Genomic DNA, 22,182 nt, shown 5'->3' with positions numbered 1-22,182 from the left:
GACACTGTGCAATGCCGAGTTGAATCCCCGTTTCACTTCCGGGGGCTAAGCGCAGTTTAAATCAGTCTGAGCTCACTCTGAGAACTCTGAGTCCCGGTCGGTCATTTTAACACGTTTGTTTTTAATCATGTACCACCTGCCGGTGCTGAAGAACAGGCGGACTCTTGTCGAACGTGCAGAAAAGTTCATCTCTGATGTGTATTTCACCGACTGCAATCTGAGAGGAAGGTGTGTTGTGTTGTTTTGCTTCTCTGGTTGTTGTTTTGCATCAGACCATCGTTTGACAGATGTGTGCACTAAAACATGTACATCTGGAATAAAGAAATCAAAGTTGTAAAGCCACTCATGCCAAACCTAGACAGATACGTTTAATTTCTCTTCTGACTGTGAGTATAGCGTTGATATGCAAGTTGCTAAGCGTATTTAAGAGACTTTGCCCCTGCTGACTCCTGTTGTTTATGGCTCACCAGCCATGCTCTCAATAAAGCTTCATTCCTTTCAGACTCTATGGAGACACTTGTCCTCTTGAGTCCATCTCAGTGTTCCAGACTGCAAAGCGTATCCCCTACTCGGAAGCAGTCCAGCAAACCTTTCAGCCATGCAAAGCTGGTGATTCATTCGGCCCCACGTAAGTTTATAGTGAACCTGAGTTTCGTGATGGAATCTGAGTCCTGTCATGGATAGTACTCTGTGTTTATGACAGATGGTGGACTTGCTGGTTCAAAATTGTCCTGAAGATACCAGAGGCCTGGAAAGGGAAGGAAGTTCATCTGAGATGGGAGAGCGATGGAGAGGGGCTGGTTTGGCGAGACCAGGAACCAGTTCAGGTAAATCCCTTGGAAATTAATGTGCAACAAAACCACAACCACAGACGTTTACTGGTTGATGTAAAGCGTACTTTATGTCAGAGTTCTCCAGTTGTGGTTCTGGAGGTTTGGAGTCAAGCACAGTTTGGTGGTTTCCCTGCTTAAATACAATTGGTCTGTTGATTTCTAGGTTAAGTAGGCAAGTTTGAGCAAGGAAATCAGCCTTCAAGAATTGGAGGCCTTTCAGGGCCACTGTCGGAACAATACTTTGTCTCCAAAGCTAATACTTTGTGCCCTTATTAAAACCATTTAGAATAAAATTTGCTTACATTTCTTACAACTTACATTGAATGTAAGAATATTTTCCGTTTCTCTAAAGATGCTATTTTGGAGATATGAGAGTTACAGTTTTATCAGCACTACCACGTGAAATGCTTTAACGTTGTGAACGTTTCATGACATACTGGCCAAAAGAAATGGTCCAAAATTACTTAGAATATTTACATAAACATTTATTAAATTGCAGAACATTTTTAATTCGCCAGTAGATTTACCAGTTTTAATTTGCCAGTAAGTTCTCTTACAACAGCATTTTTTTCTTCTTAACAGGGTTTGACCAAAGAGGGTGAAAAGACTAGTTACATTCTGACTGACTGCTTAAGAGAGCATGAACCTCACAGGTTAGTTTGGTTGGTCATTGTTTTCCCACTTTTTAGTCATCTTTCTTTCACAGAGAGAACAGAGTCAGACTGACATTTTACAGGAAATTAAGACACATTGAGAAGAGTTAAGATTGAGTGTAACATTTTAACTGCCAGCCTGCATTCGCTCTACCCAAACATACAGTTGTGCTTTTGTGTAGTAGTAGAGGTATTGCCATAATAATTCACTCACATAAACAAGTTAAATGAAATATTTTAAAGCTTCTTTGTGTTTTGCAGCGATGATTTCTGAAATAACAATACAACATTGCATTAAACTAACAGTATACATCACTTATGTTCTTTTACCATTAGCAGTTCATTTTTCATTCTCTCACTCTGAGTTTATGAATGTTACAGCATCACACTGTATGTGGAGTTAGCATGTAATGGACTGTTTGGGGCCGGACAGGGCTCTATGATAGCAGCTCCTGACCCAAACAAGAAGTATGCTCTTCAGAAGGCAGAGCTCGTTGTTTTTAATCGAGACGTGCAGGAGCTGCTCACTGACTTTGAGATGCTCTTGGACATTGTTAAGGTAAAATATTGTGTTAGTCATGATTTTCTTTTTTTTTTTTACTGGATTATGAATTAAGTGATATTTTTATAGGCTTCCATAATAACTGGCATTCTTTGACTCAGGTACTGGGTGAGGGAGAGCAGCGTGGCTATCAAGCTTTATTCACCGTGAATGAAATGGTGAACTTGTGTGACCCAGCCAATCCTAGCTCTTACTCCTCAGCCCAGGACCTGGCCCAGAAGTTCTTCAGCCAGAGGAATGGGCAAAGCCAACATGTTGTCCATGCCATGGGCCACTGCCACATTGACTCAGGTCTTACTTGTACTATTTAAGATATTCATGCTACTTTTCAGCAAAGTTTAATTAGGGTAAATTATTTAAAAGCTTAAGGTTCCCTGTAATCTAACTAATGGATTATGGTAGGGAAAAGAAGAGGATGCATGTTCACACATGGTGTTTGCTTTTAATTCCATTCACAGCCTGGCTATGGCCGTATGAGGAGACCATCAGAAAATGTGCCCGCAGCTGGGTCACAGCAGTTCGCTTGATGGAGAAAAACCCAGAGTTTATATTTACCTGCTCACAGGTAAAAACATATCTCTTCTTCAAATCTTCTGTTTACATTTTATGACTTCAAATGACTTTTAACATTCATCTGTCATATGTTTTTGTGTAGGCGCAGCAATTTCAGTGGGTGAAGAACTGGTATCCAGGCCTGTTCTCTCAGATCCAGCACTTTGTGCAGAAAGGCCAGTTTGTTCCAGTTGGAGGAACATGGGTGGAGATGGTGATGATTTTACTTTATTTTTAGCAAACCATGAGAATGGGTAATAAAACACATATATTGGTGTACTTTAATGCTTTTGATCCATACATTGTAACGTGTCCTCTATTAAAGCTTTTATTACAACAACAGACTGTTGTTGTAGACAGGCTTAAATTAGAGTATGATGCAGTGTCTCTTTAAATCAGGATGGAAACTTGCCTTCTGGAGAGTCTATGATCAGACAGTTTCTAGAGGGTCAGAACTTCTTTAAGACAGAGTTTGGACAATACTGCAAAGAGGTAAAGTACGTTTAAAAAAACAAAACAAAAAATGAAGTAGCTTTTTTGTTTGTTTATGATTAAACAAAGATCTAAACAGTGATGACAGTTTTTGCATCATAGCTTAGTTTTATGGCCACATTAATGTTTAAATCCTACCTTTTCTCATATGATACTAATAAATGAACATAATGAATAAGCCATGCTTGTACTTCTAACTTCTCTTGCACTGCAGTTCTGGTTACCAGACACCTTTGGTTACTCAGCTCAGTTTCCTCAGATTATGCGAGGCTGTGGAATTTCCCGCTTTCTCACTCAAAAGTTAAGCTGGAACCTTGTCAACACATTTCCAGTAAGAACTCTGGTATCTCACATTGAATAATTAAAACAGTAACATTATTTGAATATGTTTTTATCTATAAATTTAATCTTCCTTTCCATCAGCACAGCACTTTCTTTTGGGAGGGCATTGATGGCTCTCTGGTGCTTACTCACTTTCCTCCTGGGAATTCCTATGAGATGAAAGGCAAAGTTGAGGATGTAAGTGAAGATTTTACATAAAATGAGTGTTCCCCCTAGTGGTCAGCTGCACTCATTGCATTCACTCTTTTCTACAGTTAATCAACACTGTCAAGAACAACAAGGACAAAGGGCGTGCAAATCACAGTGCAGTGCTTTTCGGTTTTGGGGATGGTGGTGGTGGTCCCACCCAGCTCATGCTGGACCGCTTGCAACGTGTGCAGGATTCGGATGGTCTCCCCAGGTCACTTCCCGCTCTGAATCCTGTTTTCCCCAGTGTAGACAAAACATAGTCAAAAACAGGAAATTAGGGGGTGCCAGTAACGTTTACTTTTGTGAGGGATTTTTTTTTTTTTTTTTTGATTAAATGTTTGTTGAACTTTTTACATGATTTTTTTTGTCAGGGTCCTTATGTCCAGCCCTGATCAGCTGTTCTCTGAACTTCAGGCTAGCTCAAGCCTACTGTGTACGTGGTCTGGTGAGCTATTCCTCGAGCTGCACAATGGCACTTACACCACACAAGCAAAGGTTTGTGTGCTTTCTATCAGAAGAACAGTGATGACTTTTGTATTTTCTGTTTCATTGGGTGATATTTGCTTTCTGCCTTGTGTGACCAAATAGTATGACATTGTCACAGATAAAGCTGGGGAATCGTCAGTGTGAGGCCCTGCTACATGATGTTGAGGTGGCCAGCTGCCTGGCTCTGTGTCAAGCTGCAGGTTTTTCATACCCAACTAAAGAGCTCCAGAGATTATGGAGGTGAGGCTTTGATGAATAATTGTAGTTGACGTTAGTTGAACTTCATTTTCATTGTGTATTGCTTTCATTGTAGGCTTCTTCTGCTCAACCAGTTCCATGATGTAATTCCTGGCAGTTGCATTGAGATGGTGGTAGAAGATGCACAAGAATATTATAAGGGTAACCTCTGGGTTGTAAACAGTGCTTTACTGACTAATATCAGTTCTCACAAGTCACATTTTTTTAAAATCACATAAAACTTACTTAAGTAACTGACAAGTCTACTGTCTTAAATAATATAAATTTTGTAGTAGTTGGGGCAGAGCTACTCATTATTGTGTTTTTCTGTTTATAATCATTTACCTTTTAAATTTTTAAATATTTTTATTATTTATATTATTATTGTTATTTATTTTATGGAAAAAGTTTTTTTTAAGAGGAGAGGTGCTATGTTTATGTTAAAGGTTAGATTTATATGCACTTTACATGTTTTTATTAATCTTATCGTGATGGTGTTTCATGTTGAAATGTACCAGTTCAGCCTGTATTGTTGTTGTTATTGTACAATTTAATGTTAACTCTAATTGGGATCCTGTGTGAGACAGCTGTTTTGTTGTTGTGCCATTTCCTCAATAAACCTACAGGCTGTACTGAACAATATTATCAGAGAACTGGCTTGTTGGTCAGGTTCTACTTACACCTACATCAGTAGTTTAAATGTTGGTATATTTTCCATTTTGTTAATCACAGAAACCTGTGATGTCAATATTAAATCATCTACACTTTGATTTGTAAAGGTAAAATATGACACTCTGTTAATTACTGAAAATTACTGAAGATGTCCTTTTAACTGTATTTGTCTGAAGAGATTCAACAGACTGGCTCAGGACTCCTGCGTACTGCTTGTAATGCTCTGAGGTCCAATCCCCTTTTTGGAGTGGGCTCCAGTACAGCAGTTTTCAACACACTCCCCTGGGAACGCAATGAAGTCATATCACTGGCAGAAAATGGTGCTCAGACAAAACTAGGTACTTACAGCTTTGGAAAAAGGCTTCTTTGTTTACATATTATTTTTGGGATGCTCCAATTGCCTATTCATTCACAATGACTGGGAAAGATTTGTTATTTGTGAGCAATGCTGGTCAATGAGGTTTATCAGCTCTGCACCTGTTTTCCTCAGCCTTGGTGAAAGCCCCCAGTGTGGGTGTAGCCCCAGTCACAGAGATCGCTGAGCCTGTGTCTACAGTGTCTGTAACAGTGCAGGTATTGTGGGTTTTTTTTTTTTTTTACATGACTACAAATTACTGTTTTCGGTACACATCAAAGTTTTGAGGCATGGCACACTCAATTACAGGCTGATGGTTCTGTCCTATTGGAAAATGGCCTTTTGCGGGCTGTCTTGGACAAAATGGGTCGTTTGGTGTCTCTGCTTCTACTACAGACAAACAGGTCAGACAAAACTAAATGGAATCTTGGATAGTACAGACTGTAGAGAGTCTGTTTGTCTGTCTGTATTATATGGCCCTATTCACTTGTATTCACACATTTGTTCATAGGGAGGCCATATCTGATGGTTGCTTTGGAAACCAGTTTGTGTTATTTGATGATGTTCCTTTGTACTGGGATGCATGGGATGTGATGGATTACCATCTTCAGACCAGGTGAGTCAAGTCACTGTAATTTATTAAAATGCATGTTATAGTGTCGGATTGTACTAGTAAGGGAATTCACTTTGTTTATTAGTTAGGTAATTCAATTGTCCATTTGTTCCCAACTGTTGTTGTTTTTGCAATACATTTTGTAGGTCACACCCTGTCATACCCATATTCTGTTTCCAGGAAGCCAGTTGTGGATGTGACACACCCTGCTGAAGTGATGAGCTCTGGTGGCCTGCGAGGTAGTGTTATGTTTTCCTTGCGTATCAGAGAAAAGAGCAGTATCACACAGGAGGTCATACTGGATGCCAACTGCCCCTACGTCAAGTTCAAAACACAAGTACGGACAGCATGTTTCAATGTAGTGTAATGCAGAACTCACAAGAATGAGTGCAAAGCCCTTGGTTCCTTTAGGCCCATGGTTGAAAGAGATATCCTTTTTTAGGTGGACTGGGTAGAGGCCCATCGTTTCCTAAAGGTGGAGTTTCCTGTACAAGTGCGAAGTCCCAATGCCACCTATGAGATTCAGTTTGGTAACCTGCAAAGACCTACACACAGAAATACCTCCTGGGACTGGGCTCGGTTTGAGGTGCATATACTAAAATACACACACACACACACACACAGATTATACATATACATATATATATATATATATATATATATATATATATATATATACATATATATATATATATATATATATATATATATATATATATACACACACACAGCTGAAAAAAATAAAGGGAACACTCAAATAACACATTCTAGATCTGAATGAATGAAATATTCTCATTAAATACTTTGTTACTTTGTTCTGTGCAAAGTTGAATATTAACCAATGGAGGCCTGAATTTGGAGTCAAAATTAAAGTGGAACACTACAGGCTGATCCAACTTTGATGTGATGTCCTTAAAACAAGTCAAAATGAGGCTCAGTATTGTGTGTGGCCTCCACGTGCCTGTATGACCTCCCTACAACGCCTGGGCATGCTCCTGATGAGGTGGCGGATGGTCTCCTGAGGGATCTCCTCCCAGACCTGGACTAAAGCATCCGCCAACTCCTGGACAGTCTGTGGTGCAACGTGACGTTGGTGGATGGAGCGAGACATGATGTCCCAGATGTGCTGAATCGGATTCAGGTCTGGGGAACGGGCAGGCCAGTCCATAGCTTCAATGCCTTCATCTTGCAAGAACTGCTGACACACTCCAGCCGCATGAGGTCTAGCATTGTCCTGCATTAGGAGGAACCCAGGGCCAACCGCACCAGCATATGGTCTCACAAGGGGTCTGAGGATCTCATCTCGGTACCTAATGGCAGTCAGGCTACCTCTGGCGAGCACATGGAGGGCTGTGCGGGCCTCCAAAGAAATGCCACCCCACACCATTACTGACCTACTGCCAAACCGGTCATGCTGAAGGATGTTGCAGGCAGCAGATCGCTCTCTACGGTGTCTCCAGACTCTGTCACGTCTGTCACATGTGCTCAGTGTGAACCTGCTTTCATCTGTGAAGAGCACAGGGCACCAGTGGCGAATTTGCTAATCCTGGTGTTCTCTGGCAAATGCCAAGCATCCTGCACGGTGTTGGGCTGTGAGCACAACCCCCATCTGTGGACATTGGGCCCTCATACCATCCTCATGGAGTCGGTTTCTAACCGTTTGTGCAGACACATGCACAATTTGCAGGGCTCTGGCAGTGCTCCTCCTGTTCCTCCTTGCACAAAGGCGGAGGTAGCGCCTCCAGCCTCTGGACACTACGCTGACAGACACAGCAAACCTTCTTGCCACAGCTCGCATTGATGTGCCATCCTGGATAAGCTGCACTACCTGAGCCACTTGTGTAGGTTGTAGTGTCCGTCTCATGCTACCACGAGTGTGAAAGCACCACCAACATTCAAAAGTGACCAAAACATCAGCCAGAAAGCAGAAAGGTACTGAGAAGTGGTCTGTGGTCCCCACCTGCAGAACCACTCCTATTGAGTGTCTTTCTAATCGCCAATGATTTCCACCTGTTGTCTATTCCATTTGCACAACAGCTGTGAAATTGATTGTCAATCTGCTTCCTAAGTGGACAGTTTGATTTCACAGAAGTTTGATTTACTTGGAGTTATATTGTGTTGTTTAAGGGTTCCCTTTATTTTTTTGAGCAGTATATATACACACACACACACACACACACACACACACACACACACACACACACACACACACACACACACACAAATATATATATAAATATAAACATATGATTATGTAAAGTTTCAAAGTCACTTGAAGTGTGGCATTTGTAAATAGCAGATGGATCATCTTTCCCAAACTAATATATGATTTCTATTCAAACCTACAGGTCTGGGGCCATAAATGGGCAGATCTCTCAGAGCATGGTTTTGGTGTGGCTCTTTTAAATGACTGTAAATATGGCTATTCTGTTTATCAGAATGTCATGACTTTATCCTTGTAAGTTTAAAAGTTTAATTAGAATATCAAGATCACATGTTGTTAACACCACATTCTACAGCAAACCTGTTTACACTGTTTAACTCCCCTCAGACTGAGAGCCCCGAAAGCACCTGATGCCAATGCAGATATGGGGCATCATGAGTTCACATATGCAGTGATGCCACATGCAGGTCAGCCCATATAAATTTGCTAAAAATGGCATTTAACCAAAGCTATGCACAGTATGAAACTCTGGCTTTCTAACAGGCTCTTTTCAAGATGCATCAGTCATCCAGCATGCCTACAATCTCAACTTCCCACTGCATTTGATTCCTGATGTCAGCATCGCCCAACGTTGGAGTGCGTTCACTTTGAATTCATCAGCTGTCATATTGGAAACTGTGAAACATGTATGTAGGCTGGAAATGACCTGACAAAGAACTGTTTCCTACCTGCTCTGTCAGCACTGAGTCAGCATCTTTCTCCCTCTCCTGTAGGCTGAAGGAAGAAAGAATGCCCTTGTTGTTCGCCTGTACGAGTCTCATGGGAGCAGTGTTGCTGCGGTGCTGTCTACCTCCCTTCCAGTGCAAGAGGCTTGGCAGTAAGTTTTGTTTGTAAAGATGTTTACTGCATTAATTTAATGTGATCAAAACCTTGCTCAAACAAACCTGCATTCTTCATAGTCACAATAATTCAGAAATTCCCCAACCCCAGAGCTCCCTCAGGAGTATTCGTCCTGTTCAAATTGACTATGTTAATATAGAAACAAAACCTGCTAACACGCACAGTCATTCACCCTATTGTTGTTATTGAATGTGGTGCTTGTCACACAACTTTGACATGTTCATTTAACATATCAATCTGTGTTAATTTGGGAAATAACATTTCATCCTATACAAATTCTTCAGGCAAATCCCTTAGAAATGATATTAAAGAATTCTAGTTAAAACAAACCAAGGTTGCATAGTGCTTAAGATTTTTTTTTCTGTTTTTGACTAGTTGTGACCTGTTGGAGCAGCCTGATCCTACTCACCCTGCTACACTCAGCGGTCATGACATCTCCCTCAGTTTTAAACCATTTCAGATCGTCTCGCTTCTTTTACAGTTGCACTAAAGCAAACCAGAGTACAGATCAACTGGTTGGTGATATTTTAAAAGGACAATTTTATAATTGCAGTGAAGCAGTTTTGATATTTTTCACTGAAAACATATTGCATTAAATTTTTAGAAATAATTTCTATAATTTGAAAACCTGATCCTTTTAATTGGTCTTAGAAATATTTTCACATTTCAGTTATTAAATTTTTTCCCCTGCTGCAGTGTAGTCTGAATAGAAGGATTGCATGTCCATGAACTTGCCGACTACAGAGGTAATGCCATAAGATGGAACATGGGCTTCAGAAACATGTTTTATTTATCCTTTTACAAAGTGTATATACAGATAAAAGTAAAAAAATACAAAAATGATAGTAGTGGTCGCATACAGTAGTTGATGTATGCCAAGTTTGTTTAAGAAGGGTTTCTCTTATTGCACAGCTATCCATCTTTGGTGGCTCTGCAATTTTGTATTTACATACTTTCAAATGGTTACTAATATCTAAACACATCATTGACTACTTCTGGTCCTAAGTGTATGTACTGCTCTTTTTCTGAGATCTAGTGGTCCTCTTAGGTTTACTGTTGCTTTCTTGTCCACTTGGTCTTCTTGTGCTCTTAGCCTTGCTAGTCTGAGGCCCTGGAACAAAACCATGATGTGTAGTTAAAAATGCTGGTTTTTGTAAGTAAAGTGAAATATATTAAAAAAAAACTATAAAACCTGAACATCACCTGTCAAATTGCTTTTTTTGTGCATTTTAGGTATTTTGTACTCACCAGCTTCTTCTGTATGAAGTCTGTTCTTACTTGCATTCTGTCTCCTAGTGCCACTCAGTTTCCTAGGCACACCCTTTACCTTCTTTACAGTGCCTGGATCTTTCTTTACAGGCTTTTCATTTGAAATGCTCCCAGTTCGCTTCTTTTTGACAGCCTGTTAAGAGAAGATATACAGTATGTATGAGCAGCTATGGAGTTATTTCAAGCTATTTTTATACATTTCTGAATCTCACCTTCTTTGTATCTGTATAGTCATGTTCACTTTTCTTTATTCTCCTCTTTGTCTTGAGAGATTTGGAACCTAAGTAGTGAATGGCTTTAATCAGTTTGTTTTTCAACAAAAAAGTTTTAAAAAAAAACATCATTATAAATTACCTTTAGGTGCCATCGGACCAGGGTCACCCTATAAGTCACCCCAAAAAAAAAAAATTACATATGCATAGATAAGGGAATTAACTGCTTTAATTGTCAGTCTTTTCAGTGAATTTAAGACTGAGTGTATAAACATCACCTTAAACCATATACTTCTTCCATTGTGGTCACTGATTGATTTCATTCCATCTACATAATAACATTGCAACCAGCTTTCAAATTCTGTGAAATCAGCATCCCCTGGATCATACCCTTTTCCACCTAAAAGAAAAAAAAACAGGAGATGGTACAATTAATTAAAACTTGAAATAATGCTCAGACATACTTTCGACAAAGTTTTTGGTAAGCCTTTTGAAGCTTTCATAAAGTAGAAAAAGTCAAATGTGTCAATTCATTTTATTTAGTCAGTCTAAAGTAGTGGTGTTCATCCAGTTAGTCAATGTGTGAACAAAATGTCTCGGTTGATCCAATCTGTTTTGTGAATCTCATTTTCTCTCTTTACCAAATGGTACTGACAAAAGCACAAAATTCTTTGTTAAAGATTCAGCACTTTGTCGGTTTATATGAGAGAAGACAACACATAATTAGTATTATAGAATGCAGTAGGGGTGTAAATGGTTCTGATGTGTGATGACACAGAGAATGCATATTTTAAAACCTCTGTCTCAGACACAAGGCACAAGTGTTCGGTCATCGTTAGTATAAACCTTTGCTGCTAACCAAACAAGAACTGTGAATCTTTGAAATGCAAATCCATTTGATTCAAAAATGGTTTGTAAACTAAAAAAATTGATTCATTAAACAGCAGTTTGATTCAACAATTCAATGTTCTTCATTATTATAATGCATTAAACATAGAAACAGAACATTAAGCCATAATATTTGAGCATCATTTTTCATAAAAACCTTTCCAGTCCATCACAGTAACGATCATATCACCTGCATATGACAATACTGTTAGGCTGTTGTGCTGCAGTGAGCTCATGTTCAATATGCAATGTGCACAGTGTATTATTCCAAGTAGAGTTTCATTTAGAATCACTGTCATTCTTCAAAAATGATTCCTTAATGGGTTTTGCTGAGCTGCAAAGCTTAGCTAAGTAGCTAACCTATCTACCTTCTATGTGTATCAGGCCTGTGTAATTATTAGCTAACTACAGAGCACAAAAGGAGCATCAGCTTTAAATTAAAGCCAAAACGGACAGCTGCTGTTTGGTTTCGATTTGGCCAGCAGCACATGGAAAATGGTTTGCAAATCTCTCCAGCATTTGCATCCATGGTTAGCTTGTCAATGCTGCCTGTGCCACTGGTTGAAGCTGAATAATTAATCACCCAGTGCCCACAGGTTCTGTGAAAGGAATTACTTTCAATATGTTCATTTTGTTAATTGAGTGTGATCCCTTCAATTGTTGGCATTTAAAATAGACTTTTGGCCAATGCAGTTGGAGGAAGTTGCTACGGGAGTAATTCAAATTGAAATATCGAGAAAACAAACCAACACTTACATTAATGGTATCAGGGAGTGTGCCATTCAATACAACTTGGATTCAATGTGTATAGATGTGCGTACGTTATATTTCAATACACAGATATAGTGTCTGCATAATAATACTTCACAAATGTAAGTAAGTTAATAACATGATGTAAAAAGCCAGAAACCACATTTTACCAAGGCCAATCACCTCCAGAGGCACACTGTGGCAAAGCAAAAGAATGTCCGAACACACAGTTTTCACCTTCCTCTTTCCAGCTGCATCACATTTCTGTAAAAGAAAAAGAACAGAGCTGTTATTGTGGTGATGTGCAAGACTAGCACTTTTATCAACATGAGATTTTCACCTCTGCAGCTGCCTCTTTAACTTCCTTTGTGTTTTCATCTTTTGCGGAGAGTCCCTCTAGCACAGACCTTGCCTTCACAAAGGGAGGGATGTTTGCTCTGAAATGGGAAGAGGCAAAAATGAGTCTTTGTTCTCAGATCTGACGTGCATGTGTTCAACATCTAGATGGCAAAGAAAAAGGTCAATCTCAGTATGCATGCATGCCAGTCATGAAATGGCTGTGTGCAATGTTTTTTCCCCCCCAGTGTGAGAGCCATTATGCATAATTCCTAGTTAAAATGTTACAGGCACAGTCCTGACAGGGCACATTTGGAGAGATGTGGAGCAGGGAAGTCAGAAATAACCTGTATAGAATCTCTGCCCGCAAGTAATTACCAATCCCATTGAAATACTTCTGATTCAACAAAGCCTCACAAATGGGCCTGTCGAATGCCTTGTCCGATAGGTTGGAGATAACATTCTCCCTGAAAGATAAAGAACATACCAAGTGCAGTATTAGTGTTTAATTACATTTATCCATGTATGTTTACTGACTTTGAGATTTTTTTGAAAATGTCTGCATTATTAAATCATTCATCATCTGCATTATTAAATCATTCGTCCAAAGCATTTAATGCGTCTCAAAACTACATCACAAAGTTAGTACACTGCCCAATATATTGTTTACGCCTTTTTAGATTTGCCACTAATTTGCCATAAAATTATAGATATTAAACTCAGAAGACATGTGAATCTTCACAGCTTATTTTGGATAGTGAATAAACTGTCTATATTTGTGTTGTGGACTTGTTGACTCCTGGTTCCTATTACCACCACTGTAAAAAAAAAAAAAAAAAAATCAGTAAGTTTCTCTACAGTGCATCATTTCACATCAACCCTCTCTGAATTACTTTATTGTCTGCACTTTTTTTTTTTTTTTACGTCAGTGGAATTCCTCCAAAATGTGGTAACAATGGCTCCCAACAGACCACTGTAGTCATGCTGTCATTCTGTAAGCAGCGCCCTGCTCTTATACCCAACTGTGGGTCAAAAAAGGACTTCTCTATGAAAAGAATGGACTTTTCCAAAATTGCCTGTCTCATCGTTTACTACTCAAAAATGTTCCAAAGCTGATACGTTTTGTCTTATAAACATTCTTCTCTCAAAACGTCATTGGATCCTCTGAATTACGAGGCTGTTAAATAGCTGAAATATTGTACTGCTACATGTAAGCTAATGCTACTGATCTCATTAGAGAGTCAGCCTTTAACAACTGTGCAAACCAGCAAGCTTTGCAAGTGTGGTAGCATATTTCTGTGTACAGAATGAAGGCAGATAAAAGGAAGTCAGAAAAAAGAAATAGTTTTCTCTTTTATGAAAGTTTTGTTTTTCATTCGATTAAACATGACAGATTTTTTTCCATTCTGTTCATAGCTTGCTTAGACAAACTCTACAAGCTTGCCTGCACTCAGAGTAATTCAGTACAGACACAGCTTAATATTTTTTAAGCTTACCCCCTTTATAAGCTGATTTAGGTTTTCAAAATATCCTACTACACTTTAAATGCTGGTAACATTTTCTCCTAAGGACATCTGCCAGATTCTTGTTCGAATGTACTGTGCCACCTCAAATGGCGCTGAGGTTTTATACTAAATGCAGCGCAATTTAAGGTGGAACACGAAAATTCCAACAAGAAGCTGACAAAAAATGAGCTGACCAGCTTCCTCAAGAGTTGAAAGCCAGGAAAATGGATGAGGAGGTTGCTCTGTTCCTGCTTGACATTATTTTTGCTGGTTTACAGAACCAACAGGTACTGTTTTGTCCTGTTTGTGATGGCTAATCTGCGTATCAAAAAAGAATACCAGCGTAAAAACTATGAGGCTAGGGTTAGCTTCTTTTTTTCAACTGCTTCTTGTTTGATACAGATTTAGGCCATCAAAAAATTCTATCCAGAGATTTTGTGTACAGAGCGAGAAAAATGTACACAGGACAAAACATATCACGTCATAAACATGTTTCTTTACCACAGGGCACGACCAGGCCAACGACCCCATTCATTCTGGCCAGAGAGATCGAGCTTAGACCCGGAGATCCTAATAGGGTCATAACGTGGACTACAGACTGACGCACGACTACAGTGTCTCCGGGTAAAGGTTAACTGTTTCAGGCCCCACCTAAAGCTCTCGTACTCGAACATGACACATGGCCCTCTATCTCGCTGCCAGGTCCCATTGGGTTGCCAGCTGCCAAATCTGCGAGTGTCTACAAAGCTGAGCACCCTTTGGGGGTCCTCACTGGTGTAGAATCGAACATGTGCATGTTTTGGAAGCTCGTCCACTGCTGTGAAACGGAAATAGCCAGACATTCCGAAACGGAAAACCACATCCATTGGTGACTGGTCGTCCTCCGCTATGATTTTGCTTTTCATGTCACTTTTGATGGGAGTGAGTGTGAGGCGGACTTCCTTCCCTCTGGAGGTAGCACTGATGCGGTAGGCATCGCTGGAAAATGGCACTTGAGGTCCTTTGCTGACGTCTGACTTTTCCACATGTCCGGTGAAAACCACACCTGCGCACACTCTGTTCACAAACAGGCTGGCCAGGTGGAGCTCCGGACCCTCGGGCATTGCGCTGTGGATATTCAAACACACATCATATTCATATACTCACAGGCCGTTAAGCGCAGCATAGATATGCTTCGGGCATTGCAAACGGAGAGTAGCGTTTAGCAAGGAAACAGACACGCTACGTTGTTAGCTACATAACAGTTCAGCAGCTGCTGGGCAGTGAAAGTCAGTAAATGTCGAGGTAAACTGTACTTAGAGCTCATTCCTGAAACACATCGCACTGTCTACTGCTATCAATCATCTAACCGGCAGAAACAGCTCTATAACACCGAACTGTGTCGTGAACAAACCGTTAGTGGTGCACAACAAACTTACAGGTTGCAGCAAGACGGGGACTAACTGCTTATAGAGACGCGAGTTGGTCATGTATGTTTACGAAACGGAAACAAGGGGCTGACGGGAGCTGTAGTTCTTTTTTTCCTCCAAATCATTACAGCAGTTAAAAGACAAGCACCAGAATGCAACAAAGGCGTATGTGTAACAATTAACAAAAAACTCCAATAACCTGGAAACATTGTAGTAGTAGTAATAATAATAATAATGAGAAGAATTCGTTTTATTTATAAAGCTTCTTTCATTTAAGTATGAATCCCAAGGAGAAATATAAACAAAATATAAACATGAACAAAACACGGCTTAACGTTTAGAGAGAAAACGTTGGCATTAGTTCATTTCCATACATTTAAGAAACCAAAAAGAGGAATACTGCAGATGGCCAGACATGTCTATTTTGCTTTATTTTCTGCATTAACAAAATTAATAGGAATTCAGTCTCCCCTCAAATTACCTGGCATGTATTACCTAGTAAACATGCTGTTCCTTTGCTGGACAGAACAAGCTGTAGGAATCTACAGGATTGTAGGAGTTGGCTATCTGCACCTCATTATTTAATTATTAAATTGTTACATTCCTCTGCCAAGCAAGACAGTAAACTGTTGTATAGTATAGTGTAGTGGGTAACAGCTCTGCCCTCCTCCCTGCATCTCAGAGTTTGATCCCTACCCAGGCAAACTCCCTATACTATACCAACAGGAAGTCTATGAGCAAGTCTCTTAACAGTACCTCTGCCTACCGCTGCAAAAAGACCAAACTCTAAGTCACTCTGAATAAGAGCATCTGCCAAATGCCATAAATGCAAATAAATAACATGCCCCCACTTCAGCATCACAAGTGTATAAAAAGATGGAAATCTCTGGAAACCAGAATAAAGCACTGCTACGGTCAATATAACAGTTAGATTGTTTACTTTGTTAACATTAACAAAAATGATACAAAATTGTACAAAACATTTAAAAAACATACTGAGTACATCTATTTGAAGAAACTGATGTACATCATAGTTACTGAAGTCTCTTGTAGTGAGCCAAGTTCAGGTTTGTCTTCTGTTTTAATGCAATATCTCCCATCATCCATCAAGATGTTTACTCCTTCATGGAGGACCTGACAATGTTCATAAAGATATTTTACAAGTCGCAAGACAGCTTGCAATATTCACATTCGTAACACACAAAGGTTCTAATGCGGATTAATAAACATATCTGAACCTGCTGTATCTGTATGTGTTTTCAAAGGAAAAACAAGGTGGAATCACTGCAGTGCATTCATAATAGCTTGAGCTTGTTTGAGTTCTAGAAAGCAAAGGAAAAAAAAAAACAAATTAATATTTTACATACACCAAACGTGTACATTTACAAAATGGAACTGTCACACAACAAAGATTTAAAATATCCTAAAGACAATAATACCATAACATTCTAATAGCAAAACATGAGCATTCTGAGTAAAATACTTCTTCATACCTGTTAATAACACTCTAAACTTATCTGCACTGACAGACACTACGGTGGTCTCTGTGGAGCCAGATTCTGGGTGTTGAGCCTGGAGTTTCAGCTGGACTGTGGGCTCGTTCACTTCTTTCAGTTCACTGGAGCTCAGAGTGTAGTCCACCCTCCAGTTCACTGCCTCCAGACGACCCACTAGAGCACAGAGTAATCATGATCCTCATTTGTGATACATACACCAGTTTTCAGCATGTATTCACTGACCAACAAACAGTAGCACACCATTAAAGGGAAATTCCACTGTGTCTAAAGAATTTCAGCATAGTTAAATTGTTCAGATGTAAACAAAGTTGTTTAGAGTGGTTTGATCTGAAATGGTGCAAGAGGAACTTGCTGCCTTGGATTTCTTTACAGTGGTGGTGATAGAAAACAGGTGTTTTGATGTCTACTATGCAAATATAACTTTTATTGCTTTTCAAAAACAACCAGTGAAGCTACACTTAGAAAGTTTTCTGTGGGTACTATTCTGACTTGGTAGGTTTCACCAGAGCATTTCACATCAAAACACTCTAAATGATTTAGTTCATATTGTAGCAAGTGAATTACACAGACCCTCACCTGAAGGAGTTTATCTTTAAGACTACATAACACAGCTGGACCATTCCCATTCCCACATGCATTCTGTTTACATATGCACAGTCTATGCTATACTTACAACGCAGACTGCTCTCCTTCAGTTTCTCCTGCAGGGCTGCATGTTTGTCCTCATAGGATTTACACAGCCCAGTGGTGTGCTCTATGACATACAGGTATTAGTTACTGAATAATTGCTATGTTGGCAAAAAATTAACCACTTAAACCAGCAATATATTATTAAGTAAAACAATGCTGAGATGGTTTAATTAAACCAATAGCTCCTATAACCCTGGTCTGCCTTCCCCACTAATCCAACTAATCAGCTCAGTATCACAGCCTTCTCCAGGTAACGTAAATGTGCTACATCACTAAAATCTGCAGGACAGGGTACTCAAAGATCAAGACTGGAAACCTGTATATGATGTATGTTACCAATTTCATACCACATCAGTTACAGGATCATTCTTACCTTTAGGCAAGCCTAGCTGCTGAAGTTCACTTGACAGGGATTCACCATCAACGTCATGCTTTGCAGCACTGGAGAGAATAAAGTTCAGCACTGCAACACTGGCCTTAATATCTCCACTCTCTGGAACCAGGATGCACATGATGAAGAAAATTATGCTCATCACAGCAACATACAACAAACCGACGATGATAACACCACTCTGTAACTAGCTAAAGAAACAAAGTGTGAATGGTTATACTTTATGGCCTATTTTGAAGATCTCAATTATTTGATTGCATTGAGCCACAAGAAAATTAGTCAGGTCAGGTACTTAGCTCTAGTTCACAAACTCCAACACATCCCAAAGATATTGGATGGAGCTCCATCGCTCCAGAGAACACAGTCCAACAGCACAAAGCTGTGGAGCTTTATAATCCTCTAGATGATGACTGGTATTGGGCATGATGACCTTAGGCTCATGCGCTGCTGCTCCAGCGCCTGAGTCTATTGTTAATGCTTTTATATAGACATTATACAAACAGTGTGTGTGTACGTGTGTGTGTGTGTGTGTGTGCGCAATAGAATGCAATGGGTGCACCATAAAGCAGCTGAATTCGCTATTAAGAAGAAATGTCTGGCTATGTTTGGACATAGTGAATGTGGTAGAGGAGAGTGGCACAAACTAACACAGAATAAAATGTAACAGGAATATTTTATGTAGTAAGACATGTTCAAATAGAATGTGCTTTTAATCGTCTCACTGTATTGCCATAGCAACCTCAGCTTCGAATTCTCAAAGCAATCTTATAAGCTGCAATTATATATTATATTTTATTCTATTGCACTGTGTATTGTAGTTTATTGTATTGTATTTTATTGCATTGTATTCCATTGAATTGTGTTCAACTCTGTTCCTTTTTCTCTCTGTATCTACAGTGACTTTTTGTTGCTAGCAGTATCTGAGCTCAGGACTGTCTTTTCTCTAAGCTATTGGTAACTAGCAAAGATACTTTCTCTAGATAGACACTACTTGTAAGTTGCTCTGGATAAGAGCGTCTGCTAAATGCTGTAAATGTAAATGCAATCTTTCAGATGTTTCTCCAGATTCACCCTAAAGACTGTTCTGTACCATAAAGTATTATTGTTCATCATACATGTTCTTTCCACTATCAAGTTTTTTTCATAATTTTAGGTTGGATGCCCTGCCTGGTTTTCATTTTGGAGCAGACTTGTAAGATGCTTGTGTAAATTATTCAGCAAAAAAGATCTCCTTTAAACTGGTTACTGGTGTGACCTATTCTTTCATCGGTGCATACTGCACAAACAAAACAAAACAAACTTCAAACTCACCAAATTTTGCATCAGAGGTTAGCTTTGCGACTTTGTCATACTGGAAAGAAAAGTACGTTTTCAATGTATCAATCCAGGCTAAATATATAGAGTATAACAGCACTAACAAACACATGTCTGAAAACTTACATCAATGCCGTCGTCGAGGAGGTCTTTTATAACCTGACCACACAGTAATTTCATCTTGACGCTTGACTGTGGTGCGAAAAACGAGAAGATTAATAGCAACAACGTGAGCAGTGGTCACTACAGACTGGTCTCATTATTCATGAGCGACATCACGTGATGTGCATGGGTATAGGAAATGAAGCGAGACAACATACACGGGCATAACAAATGAAAGAAGGTACTCAACTATTCGTGCTAATGTGCTGATTTCAGCTAAAACCCAGTCCGGACAGTCCAAATCTCCACAAAATCGGAACCGCTGAAAGAGTAAGTTACAGTGACAGATGGTTAAATGACAGTTAGCTTAGCTGACTCGGCTAACACTAGCGCTGCCAAACCATGGCTAAGCTAAGAACCTTTGACTGTTTTAAGCCAGTCGCAGCAATAACAGCCCGTTATAATCTAGGATATACCTTCTACACAGAAAAAAGGCCTAAGAAATTGTTTTAAATGAGAAAGTCACCATGGCATCAGTCCTGCAGATGCGTCTTCTGCTTCTTCTTCCTCCTCTGTAACCTGGTTGGCATGCTCCGTGCTCCACACCGCCCCTAACGGTGTGAAGTGAACATGGTCTCAGCCGCTCTCAAACAGGAGCATCGCCTATTAACACTAGCCAGCATGTAAACGCTGCGTCAGCGTCGAATATCCGCATTCTGAACATGTTTATTTACTGTCTTCAGGAAACATCACAAACTAGAAAACAGTTTCTTGTAAACCAAAATCAAAAGATCCACAAAGATGATGAGCTGGTTTGGTTCTGATTTAGCTGGTCACCTTGATCAGCATCCACAACATATGCTCATTTTGCTGATGACCAGAGGTGGACGAAGTACAGAAATCATGTACTTGAGTTAAAGTAGAGATACCCAAGGTAAAATATTACTCCAGTAAAAGTAGGAGTCTTTACTCTAGACCTCAACTTGAGTAAAAGTACAAAAGTATTTGCCTTCAAATGTACTTAAGTATCGCAAGTAAAAGTACTAAAATATTAATTATGGCTCTGATGTCCTGTTATCATTTTTGCAACAAGACTCACTTCATGAACACATTGTAGGTGAAAATCCTCCAGTGTCTCTCTTGGTAAACCAGTCTTTTAATAGAACGTCATTAATTAGTGACGCTGACGTCTATTAAAATGATCATAAGCACAAAACACTGAAGGTAAACAATTTCCAGCAGGGAGAACCGAGTGGCTCTGAAATCACTTTTTACACACAAGCAAAGTTTCAGTTTAAGATTACTTTGTAACTTAGTTACAAGTTGAATAAAAACGTGCTTTAAACTAAAGTTTTCCTTTACTATATTGATCTGTAGGTCTGTAGGTTCATAAACATAAACTAACCCGATAATTTACTATAAAATTAAAGTGTTTGTATGAATTCAGAAAAAATTTCTGTATTGTGATCTATTTACAGGTTAGGTTAGTTCCATCATTGGTGTTCTTGCTTTGCACTTCTCTTGTTTTGACATGTTACATTTTTATACGCAAAAAACCAAAAGGAACGACAGATTTCTCAAAATGTAGTGGAGTAAAAAGTAAGATATTTGACTTTGAAATGTAGTGGAGTGAAAGTAAAAAGTCGCCCAAAATGGAAATACTTAAGTAAAGTACAGATACAGAAAAAAACTACTTAGGTGCAGTAACAAATTACATTTACTTAGTTACTGTCTACCACTGCTGATGACCAACCATGCTAGTGTGTACTGTTTTCGATTTTTTTTAGCTGGAATTTCCCACAGTTTCATTTCCATGTTGTGGACAACTCCAGCTCTATGCTGCAGGAGAACAATGTCCAATGACCAAACTTTCAATTGAACAAACAAATAATAAATCAAAAATAATTACTCAGTAAGACCATAACATACCTCAAAGCAAGAAGGGTCTGGATTTGTGGAGTTTTCATTTTCTCTCCATGATCTGCATAGGTTTCCTCCCACAGTCCAAAAACATGCAGTAAGGCCTATTGGAAACATTAAATTGCCCCACAATGTGCGTGTGAGTGTGAGTGCCCCATGTTGATCTGGTGACATGTCTTAAACCCAGTGGGTGAGCACTGGGATAGGCTCCAGCACCTCTGAAACTCAGGAGAATAAGCGGCATAGAAGATTAATGAATGAATGTTTATTATGATGAACATGAATACACTAATGACTGCAAACTACGGTGTGATCTCCTGGCTTACCTGTATATGAAAGTGCTGAAGATGACAGTCCAAACAGCTGCAGGAACAGAAAATGAAGCCTGAAATATTTTATTGTATAAAAATTTAGCTTACACTGAGAGCCAAATTTATTTATAACCTAATGAACTTACAAGATTTGTTACTACATTTATTTCACTCCATAAATAGCTTTTATTTAACAGATTACCACAACAATATTAAAGCTAATTTTGGCTTGCACTCCATTTGCAGTGTTTTAGCACCAAGCTAGTGTCAGGTCCATGTTAAACATAAATATTTGAAACAGACAGTTGTGTTAGGATTCACTGTGACTCCGTTGTCAAAGACTGAACCTTAATGTAAGTCTATGGAGGAGCCTGGTAAAAAAAAGATTAATTATTTATTTCTCTTCATTGTTATGCCGCTGTTTTGCAGTTTATTAATTTCCAGTCTATACATTTCCTCAAATATATATATGTCAGGAATACACACTACACAGCCAAAGGTACATGGACGCCCTCCTA

The 22,182-nt window shown here is 39.2% G+C and overlaps 3 protein-coding genes across 3 annotated transcripts; 1 reads left to right on the top strand and 2 right to left on the bottom strand.

Moving 5' to 3' along the window:
• Positions 1-44: 44 nt before the first annotated feature.
• Positions 45-10,247, top strand: man2c1 (mannosidase, alpha, class 2C, member 1). The gene is made up of 26 exons (XM_017708364.2): positions 45-228; positions 503-628; positions 704-827; positions 1,416-1,486; positions 1,868-2,045; positions 2,150-2,339; positions 2,507-2,613; positions 2,704-2,814; positions 3,000-3,092; positions 3,307-3,423; positions 3,516-3,611; positions 3,689-3,834; positions 3,995-4,118; positions 4,228-4,349; positions 4,423-4,508; positions 5,195-5,356; positions 5,509-5,591; positions 5,683-5,777; positions 5,885-5,989; positions 6,167-6,323; positions 6,429-6,572; positions 8,335-8,444; positions 8,538-8,617; positions 8,694-8,836; positions 8,924-9,027; positions 9,426-10,247. The coding sequence occupies exons 1-26, from the start codon at positions 128-130 to the stop codon at positions 9,538-9,540; spliced, it is 3,090 nt and encodes a 1,029-aa protein (XP_017563853.1). The 5' UTR covers positions 45-127; the 3' UTR covers positions 9,541-10,247.
• Positions 9,818-16,547, bottom strand: neil1 (nei-like DNA glycosylase 1). Its single transcript, XM_017708367.2, has 10 exons — positions 16,447-16,547; positions 14,662-15,117; positions 12,853-12,972; positions 12,510-12,606; positions 12,340-12,433; positions 10,810-10,931; positions 10,674-10,701; positions 10,532-10,599; positions 10,299-10,452; positions 9,818-10,161 (listed from the first exon to the last, which is right to left on the bottom strand). Exons 1-10 carry the CDS (start codon positions 16,524-16,526, stop codon positions 10,052-10,054), a joined length of 1,329 nt encoding a protein of 442 aa, XP_017563856.1. The 5' UTR covers positions 16,527-16,547; the 3' UTR covers positions 9,818-10,051.
• Positions 16,341-20,092, bottom strand: commd4 (COMM domain containing 4). The gene is made up of 9 exons (XM_017708369.2): positions 19,960-20,092; positions 19,684-19,755; positions 19,458-19,523; positions 19,329-19,368; positions 18,000-18,119; positions 17,610-17,690; positions 16,913-17,089; positions 16,658-16,741; positions 16,341-16,553 (listed from the first exon to the last, which is right to left on the bottom strand). The coding sequence occupies exons 1-8, from the start codon at positions 19,960-19,962 to the stop codon at positions 16,701-16,703; spliced, it is 600 nt and encodes a 199-aa protein (XP_017563858.1). The 5' UTR covers positions 19,963-20,092; the 3' UTR covers positions 16,341-16,553; positions 16,658-16,700.
• Positions 20,093-22,182: the final 2,090 nt, after the last annotated feature.

Source organism: Pygocentrus nattereri, chromosome 11, assembly GCF_015220715.1.
Source record: "Pygocentrus nattereri isolate fPygNat1 chromosome 11, fPygNat1.pri, whole genome shotgun sequence".
In the NCBI taxonomy this organism is placed as follows: domain Eukaryota; kingdom Metazoa; phylum Chordata; class Actinopteri; order Characiformes; family Serrasalmidae; genus Pygocentrus; species Pygocentrus nattereri.
The sequence above is the reverse complement of the archived record's forward strand: the minus strand, read 5'-3'. Positions and strand labels throughout refer to the sequence as shown.

Excerpts from the sequence above, each read along its gene's own strand:
- neil1 (XM_017708367.2), bottom strand. The coding sequence starts at position 16,526 with ATGGATGATGGGAGATATTGCATTAAAACAGAAGACAAACCTGAACTT. Across the intron at positions 12,973-14,661 it reads TTCGAGTACGAGAGCTTTAG|GGAGAATGTTATCTCCAACC; the intron begins GTGGGGCCTGAA and ends TTTATCTTTCAG. Across the intron at positions 10,702-10,809 it reads GAAGAAGTATATGGTTTAAG|GGTGACCCTGGTCCGATGGC; the intron begins GTGATGTTTATA and ends GGTGACTTATAG.
- commd4 (XM_017708369.2), bottom strand. Across the intron at positions 19,524-19,683 it reads TCAGCACATTAGCACGAATA|TCAAGCGTCAAGATGAAATT; the intron begins GTTGAGTACCTT and ends TTCGCACCACAG. Across the intron at positions 17,090-17,609 it reads GAAGGAGAGCAGTCTGCGTT|TGGGTCGTCTGGAGGCAGTG; the intron begins GTAAGTATAGCA and ends TCTGTGCTCTAG.
- man2c1 (XM_017708364.2), top strand. The coding sequence starts at position 128 with ATGTACCACCTGCCGGTGCTGAAGAACAGGCGGACTCTTGTCGAACGT. Across the intron at positions 3,612-3,688 it reads TGAAAGGCAAAGTTGAGGAT|TTAATCAACACTGTCAAGAA; the intron begins GTAAGTGAAGAT and ends TCTTTTCTACAG. Across the intron at positions 9,028-9,425 it reads CCAGTGCAAGAGGCTTGGCA|TTGTGACCTGTTGGAGCAGC; the intron begins GTAAGTTTTGTT and ends GTTTTTGACTAG.